This window comes from Patiria miniata, unplaced genomic scaffold (genome assembly GCF_015706575.1).
Source record: "Patiria miniata isolate m_02_andy unplaced genomic scaffold, ASM1570657v1 HiC_scaffold_24, whole genome shotgun sequence".
In the NCBI taxonomy this organism is placed as follows: domain Eukaryota; kingdom Metazoa; phylum Echinodermata; class Asteroidea; order Valvatida; family Asterinidae; genus Patiria; species Patiria miniata.
The window spans coordinates 10420239-10428564 of record NW_024037063.1 but is presented as its reverse complement, the minus strand read 5'-3'; the positions used below and the strand labels follow the sequence as shown (position 1 = coordinate 10428564).

Sequence of the window (8326 nt, the reverse complement as noted above, 5' to 3'; positions counted from 1 at the left end):
GTTGTTACAGGTTATGAATGCGCAGTTGGAACTCTGAAAAGGCTTTTTAAACGAGAGAAACGAAGTTTGATTGAGATTCTGCCGAACTATTACCGAAATGAGGAATCACGTGACACCCTCCCATTCATAATAAAGCACTACTTGTGTAGATTTTTTTCTCCCACCCGTTTTACTACGAGTTTGGGCCAGTGTAATTCCTTTAAATCACTGGTGAGCATTCAGCGAAGGTGCTTTATGTAGGGGCTTACTGGCAGGAATGGCATTCTTTTTCTTTGAATTGGGAGATTGTAAGAGATTAGATCCCGTGATCGTTCAGTCTATTATGATAACCCACGCCAATCTATTAAAGAAGTTGGCGCACCAATGCCCATATAAATACACGGACATTGGCCCCTTCTTCCATTCCAATCAACGTTCGCCATCGACACACACGGGAAACACCAGACTCGACCGACTGACCACGCCTTGTTGTACAACTACCTTCAGCAGCAAGAATGTTACGTCTTTTGCTTCTTACTCTGGCGCTGTGCCATGCTGTCTTTGCATTTCCTCAGAATGCCAATACCGAGGTAGGCTTTTTAGTTTTGTTGCCCAGAAAAATAAACCAGAACAAGTCGGACAAAACCCTCTACTAAGGATTTGTAAATGCAGTTGACTTGGAAGTCTTCGATACCCCCACTGAAATTAAGAGGAACCGGAAAATATGAGAACAAGTGTTACTGGTGTTCATAACGATATAAGACGCAGACTCTTTTCAAGACGTATATATATGTCGGTAACTAACGATTTTTGTAGAAGCATTAATGTGTGTTAAATTTTTCATCCATGGTCATACGTAGTCCGAAATTTTGGGACTCTCAATATTGTGTATGAGAGTCCCAAAACTTAAGGTATCCATATCGTGCAAACGTTTGTGCTGCATTTTAATACCAGTGTGAATCAAATTTGCAAGCTTCTTACTCACTACAGTTTCTTCAATAATCCCCCAAACTTCTGCCTCGCAAAGTTGCTGTTGTGAGTATTGCATCACCACAAATTCAGCTTTTAATTCTAATTTTGCAGGGAGTTATCGAAATCCAAACGCAAAACATCACGTTGATGTGTACTGCAATGCATTGTGCAAAAAAACTCCTCAGCTAAAACATTTTCATCGTGTAGATAAAACAGCGCCCTCTTGTTGATCTGAGTGAATGCAGAATGCTTCATTTTTTAACAGAGGGCGCTATGTTCATTTGGCCATCGATTAAAAAACAAGTAAGCTGCAAGGCTCTTCCTAGTCCGAAAATTTGGGACTCTCAATACTGTGTATGAGAGTCCCAAAACTTAAGGTATCCATATCGTGCAAAAGTTTGTGCTGCATAATAAAACCAGTGTGAATCAAATTTGCAAGCTTCTTACTCACTACAGTTTCTTCAATAATCCCCGAAACTTTTGCCTCGTAAAGTTGCTGTTGTGAGCATTGCATCACCAAAAATTCAGCTTTTAAATCTAATTTTACAGAGAGTTATCGAAATCCAAACGTGAGACATCATGTTGATGTGTACTGCAATGCATTGTGCAAAAAGACTCCTCAGCTATAACATTTTCATCGTGTAGATAAAACAGCGCCCTCTTGTTGATCTGAGTAAATGCAAAATGTTTCATTTTTTAACAGAGGGCGCTATGTTCATTTGGCCATCGATTAAAAAACAAGTAAGCTGCAAGGCTTTTCCTACACCTACCCAGAATACATTGGGAATCACACACCCATTTCCAGAGCATGGAGATTGACGTGGATGGTTTTTGAACTGCCAAAAACTTGCCTTAAAATTGGATTTAAGGTCTCAAATTTCGCATGTGACATGCTTGCAACTATATCATTTTGATGTATGTGTTGTGTGGGCATTAATTAGCCTGATGGTGAGTAAAAAAAGGTCAGTAGTAATTTTGCACGTTTTTATGCACTCACGGTCCCAGTCTGGGCTCTTCCTACACCTACCAAGAATACCTTGGGAATCACACAACCATTTCCAGAGCATGGAGATTGACGTGGATGGTTTTTGAACTGCCAAAAACTTGCCTTAAATTAATGCCCACACAACACATACATCAAAATGCTTCAGTTGCAAGCATGTCACCTGCGAAATTTGAGACCTTAAATCCAAATTCCTAAACGTGCATTTTCGGACTGGTGTTTGACAAAAGTTGACTTGCATAAATCTAGGACAGTGAGCCGCCATGGTCCGATTAAATTGAACCCAGTTGATTAGAACGCGGGATACCAACTCGAACGTCGCTCGAGTCAATCTATTTGTTTAATTAACGTTTAGTTGTCCTCCCAACTGGCTATACAGTCTTAAAACGACTTCTGCTTACATATTCTGCCTTAATATTTCTAAACAATTATAGTTCAGACTTAAAAATTGGCGATTTCTGTAAGTGTTCCTTGACTCGTGCTTTCATGAGAAGATACCAGAAAAGTTAAAATGCTGAAAACAAATCAAATTTGAGTATACCTTTATTTAGCCCCATAAATGTGGATAATTTACCGGACTACCACCGTAAATAAAGGCCACACTTGGAACATGTACCCGAAAATGTAGAACTTTGTAAGTTGTTATTTTCCTATTTAGACTTTTTTGTAGTATATTTACGCTTTAGAAGTACACTCACCCTCTTTAAAGCGATAGAAAATTAGTCCCCCGCCCCCCCTTTCAGACATCTATATTTCGTGTAACATCCAGGTTCGTTTGCACACGTTTGCGTATCTAAATTCCAAAATGAAATTACACGAAAAGTAGTTGTCTGAAAAAGGTGGGACTAATTTTCTATTGCTATAAAGAGGGTGAGTATGCTTCCAAAGCGTAAATAAACTACAAACAAAGTAAAAGAAAAATAATGTGCAAATCCAAATTTGACAAAGTTCTATATTTTCGGGTACATGTTCCAAGTGTGACCTTTATTTACGGAGGTAGTCCAGTAAATTGGCAAAGTTTATGGGGCTAAATTGTATTCAAACCATATAGAAGTTAGGCATGCTCATTTTAGAGCCTCAAACATTTGAGAAACTCTTATTTCTTTTTAAGTGCTTTTATAGAATGATATAAATAAATATTACGGAGTCGTTATGTTTTTAATTTTTTTTCCCATTTTCAAGGAGGAACTTACCCGTGACTTGGAGCTGTTAGAGCGCGCTTTGGAAAGAAAGTTCATGCAGGACGAGACTGAACCCGAGGGAGGTATGTGTCGTGTGATGGAAGCCCAAATCAAGGGGCAGGATTTCAAAAGTGGTTTAATCTTTCTTTCTTTTCTATTTACAGACTAAACTGTTCTACGTCGGAAAAGCACGCCGTTCGCGAGAGCTACGTGCTGAGCAAACAGTCATTCGAGGCCCTTTGCTCAGCACGCAGTTCACCGTGTGCGGTGAATTTTTACCGAGTTTTCTTCCTAACGCTGCCGTGAGGCAAATATCTACCCTGTTTGATTTCTTTGGCCTCGTGAGGCGAAAAACACTCCCGTGTGCGGTCAACCTGAGCTAAATGCGGAGCTAAAAAGATTAACTAACCAATGAAAGCACGTTATTCTTGTTTGTCGGCGGCGCGATTTATAAAAAAAACAAAAATGGGGCCAAACGCCAGCAGGCTTTAGACGATTTGCACAAAACTATTTTAAAATGATTTCATTGGCTAGTTAATCTATCCAGCTCAGCATGCAGCAGGTTGACCGTACACGGTGAGTTTTTTTTCGCCTCGCGAGGTGAAACAAATCAAACAGGGGAGATATTTGTCTCGAGGCCTAGCTAGGCAGAAAACTCAGCAAAAGTTCAATGCACACGGTGAGATACGTGCTGAGCAAACGGCCTCAAATGACTTTCTGCTCAGCATGCAGCTCTCGGGCGCGGCGGGCTTATAAGTTGTGAAATAAATCAAATAACCCAATCGAAAAGTAGTGAATAAAAACGGGAATAGAAATGAACTGGAATATTTTCAAAAGTGCATATAAAAAATACATATAAAAAATACAATGAAGTTGCCCTCCGATTATTCTTCAATGAATTCAGTTGTTTTCTCCTGGCAAATTTTTAATGTTTTCTTCTGTTCCAAAAAAAAATACTTTGCATTTTTCTTTGCATCTGTATCCAATAAACGGATCCGCCTTGTCGTCGGACAGCAAAATAAAGTGTTCGTTATGATCTAACCTTTGGTTTGCGATTAAAATATTTAAATACGTGGGTTTTTATTGGGCAGAGCAACTTAATATTTCTTGTGCTAACCTTTTAAAACCAATCTTGTTTTGTTGTCATAGAGTCAAAGCGCCAACCTCAGGATGGAAAGGTGCTCTCACCAGTTGAACATGGTAAGTACCCACCGATATTGAGTCAAACGCTTTCGAAACCACCACGGGCCACCCTCGCCAACTTACCCAAAACGGCCCGAGACGGGTGGTTCTTCCAGCTTTCAAGTTGTGCATGGGCGAGAGCCCACCGACATTTTAGTATCAATAGACAATAATTATACCCCTTTTAGGCCCCGCCCCGTCCCGTGATAGTTTGGAGAGGCGCACGTGGTGGTCACGTGTGCAGTGGGCGTGGTTTACAGGGACGGATCCAGGAAGTTTTGCGGGAGGGGGTTTCATCAGAAAATCAGTGCTGAAATGTGGACAGGGTTTTTTCCTCCGAACACCCCCTGTAAAACCCACAGGGTGGGTGTACCATACTTTCAATGTGGGCGCTGTTCAAATCCGACGATCATGAACATTATATTACAGAATTGTGTACAAAAACACCGCACCCCAGCTGGCTCTGTCCCAGGTGTTGGAGCAGGGGGTGCGATCTCCCCCCCCCCCCCCCCCCCCCGCCTGGCTTAATGAATTGGTCTAAAAAATAAAAAAAATAAACTACTTTGTGTAGGTTTTTCACAAAAATGAGACATGCCCCAAAGGCATTAAAATACGGCAGAATAATGTCGAACAGGCAAGGTGAGAAGGCCTCAGAACATGTTTAGGTTTTATAGGTGTGTAAATAGGTAACTTAAACAGGAGTAGGTATATAGTAATCCTATACATTATACCTTGAAAAGGAGAAACACGGTTCGAGTATGGGTTGGAGTATCATGAACGAATCAACCTTTTTTTCGTACATAATGTGTATGCTGTAAATCGAACTAATCGGTTTTCATATAAACGATCTGTATACATTCTGATATCTCCTTTCTTTCTGTTTGTTTTCTTCGATATGACTTACAGATCCTCCTGTTACACTGGTAGACATCGCCAAACCTCAAACAGAGCAGAGTTCCACTCTAAATTTCAGAGGCGTAGATTACGTTTCTGGTAACGCAGTGGACGGGAATTTCAACTCGGCCCTGATCAACGGAGGAACCTGCGCGCATACAGGTATGCAGGTCGCTTATCTTAGCTGACACTCACACAGTCACGTTGGTGAAACGTTTTCCTCGCCTTTCAACTCCTTCATCCGGGTTCGAATCCCACCCAGGCCGACTTGAGGATCTTGTTTTAAGTCCTTTTCCTGATTCCTGGTTCGACTGTCCTCATCCAATCTCTCCACCAGGCCTCCGGCACAACTTATACTTTCTAATATTGCTGCAGTGGCCATGCGCCTGTCAAGAATCATTCGACGTATTTCACCACAGAATTTAGATGCAGGAAAAACTGGACATGTTACACTTGAAATTCGCGAAGGGTTAGTACGAAAACAAATACGACAATATGAATTCTATTCTCGTCGGCACATCTAAAGAACTTTATTCCAGTACAATAGAAATATTTAAAGTCACATTCAGTGAAATGTCTAAACCTATAGGCTTGCATGCTTTATAATACTCCCCGTTTTAAAGCCAATTCATTGACCGGGGCTTTGTTATTCTCCGTCATTTCCAGAAACCGAACGGCACCCGTGGTGGAAGTTGCATCTTCATGAGTCTCACTGCATTGCGCAAGTCGGCATTGTGAACCGTCGGGATGGTAGCTGTAAGTTATAAAAGCTTGTCTGAATTTGCTGGGTTTTTAATCACTCAAGAATTTCTATCTGATTTTTGTTTACTTGGCCGAGTTTGGTCGAAATAATGCAGCCTATTATGAAAATGTCATTCTATCAAATAGTCATGCTCTACATGTTCCCATTATTGACCATCGTTTAATGACGTTTAAACTCGGAGAGTAATTGTAAGATTTTACAGATGAATGCAACTTTTTGAAATACGGACCTGGCTAAAACCAATGCTCTTTGTAAATTCAGTTTTGTCTGTTTTATTCAGGGCATCTGACTTCGAGGTTGCCCAAATTCCCTTAAAGGGTCTTAACACCAGTATATGGCTGGTCATTCAAAAAAATATTTTCCCCATAGCTGACGTTAATCTTTGTATTTCCATACATTGTAGATGTCCGTTTGGCCGGAGCAGAGGTGCTTGTAGGGGGAATACACCGACTCGAGCGGTGCGGCTCCCCCGTCAGCGCCGAGTCGGCCAATATCCCCGGCGGGATGAACCTCGTCATTTGCGTTCCACCTATTAGAGGAGATGAGATCGTTATTGGCATTCCTAGAGACGAAGCCACTTTGCAGATTTGTGAGGTCCTGCTCTGGGAGGTCTCCACCTGCGAATAGCTCTGGTAAGTTTGACTTATCCAACATATCTGCCCCTGGGCTCGTTAATTACTATAGGATTGTGAATACTAAAGAAACGAAGGATCACGGCATTACATACTGCATTTTGTTCTTCGTCGTTTACTTTAAAACAAAAAATTAAAAAATCGAAGCCCATCTTGATGTTTTTTGGTGGTCCCCGAGGGGTCATTTCAAGAAAACACCTGCGTTGCATGTTTGTGCACAAGATCGTGGGTAAAATGACTTTCCGCATAAGACGAGCTTCCGGATAATACGAGGAGATTAACTAGGTCCGGAGAACCTCGTAATAACGAGAGTCGACTGTGCATGTTTTTTGAACCCGTTTTTTGAACCTGACTGGCACACTGACTGACTTACTGACTGACTCGTGAATGAGACTTGCTCAAGTCTCGCCAAGGCCCAAAAAGTTGAGTTACCTGCTGGCCCCAATAAAGGGGTAAACCTGACCCATTGCACTGTCTAAGACACATGCATAGAACTTGAAAGTCTTGCATTGAATTGTTTGGAATCGATTCAATAAAGTTTTTGCACTCTGGAACCAGCTTGACTAGGCTCCCCTCCATTCGGTTTATCCAGACTTAGGGAATTAAACAAAACAATGTTCATAACTTCTGTTTTAATTTCGTAAGATAAGTCATCTTGGCTTCACAAAACATGAGCACATAAAAATCGAATTTTTCACAACTAAATGAACACGGCAATTAAATGCATTTTGTTGTTCCTCTTTATTCCAGGTACGATCTGCAGCTGTCTATATGCCCAGGAGTGTATGGAATGGTCAGCAAACCAAGAAAGGAACTGGAAACTTTGGACGACTGATTTTAAGACTAACAGTAGAATAAGTGCACTAACATCCACTCTAACAAATAGTTAAATTTCACATTTAAGGTTTTTGACTTTTTCGTCAATTTTCACTTGGAAAACTTCCATTTGATTTGACGCATGGTTAATGAACGTTAGTGTGTAACCATTTTCAAAATTCGATAATTTAATTAAAGGGAAGACACAACATTTGCAAACATCATGAAACGAAATGATCAAATTATAGCCAAATATATTTCTGGACTGTAAGTGAATGATCGTTTAAAGCAAACTGTGAAATTGTGGCTCCTTGTGTGTATTGACACTTTCAAGAAAACTTGTATTTTTCCAACGCTGGTCGGCCGACCATCGTTGGAGAAAACTGAGGGTTTTTTTATCTTTAGTCATTCTGCATTAACTTTGCAATTGATTACACATCTGTGAAGGAGAACAAGCCTTCTACACTGATTCTCTCACCTAACAATTCCCAATGTCTATAAATTGCAACTAGTTCAGTCGGAAAAGGGGGGTATCGTGCACCCTCGGAAATCAATTTCTAATCAACGTTTCTAGGTTAGAAAAAATGCGTAGAAAACGATTTGCTATGTTAAAAAATTCAAAAAATGTCCCACGTATTGTTTTTATGCAAATTAGTGCCGCCATTACCGAAAAATCTATTTGTAACTATATCTCAGCCAATATTGCAGATAACTGAACAAACTAGGTGTCTAAACCCATGTTTTCAAGGTCGGAGATCACAATAAAACTATTCTGGAAGTGACCACATGTGTCTGTGGCATAGGAATATGCAAATTAGTGCCGCAAATACCGGAAAGTCATGTTTTTGGCATATCTCGCCAATATAGCACATAACTACACCAGTAAGGTGTCTAAACCCATGTT

At 40.6% G+C, this 8326-nt stretch overlaps 1 protein-coding gene across 1 annotated transcript; it reads left to right on the top strand.

Annotated features, from left to right (window-relative positions):
- Positions 1 to 369: 369 nt before the first annotated feature.
- Positions 370 to 7922, top strand: LOC119731689 (fucolectin-like). The gene is made up of 7 exons (XM_038204901.1): positions 370 to 569; positions 3137 to 3218; positions 4285 to 4335; positions 5224 to 5373; positions 5878 to 5967; positions 6378 to 6606; positions 7357 to 7922. The coding sequence occupies exons 1-6, from the start codon at positions 495 to 497 to the stop codon at positions 6599 to 6601; spliced, it is 672 nt and encodes a 223-aa protein (XP_038060829.1). The 5' UTR covers positions 370 to 494; the 3' UTR covers positions 6602 to 6606; positions 7357 to 7922.
- Positions 7923 to 8326: the final 404 nt, after the last annotated feature.

Coding starts and splice junctions, on each gene's coding strand:
- LOC119731689 (XM_038204901.1), top strand. CDS start 495: ATGTTACGTCTTTTGCTTCTTACTCTGGCGCTGTGCCATGCTGTCTTT. Junction 570..3,136: donor CTCAGAATGCCAATACCGAG/GTAGGCTTTTTA, acceptor CCCATTTTCAAG/GAGGAACTTACCCGTGACTT. Junction 3,219..4,284: donor CGAGACTGAACCCGAGGGAG/GTATGTGTCGTG, acceptor TTGTTGTCATAG/AGTCAAAGCGCCAACCTCAG.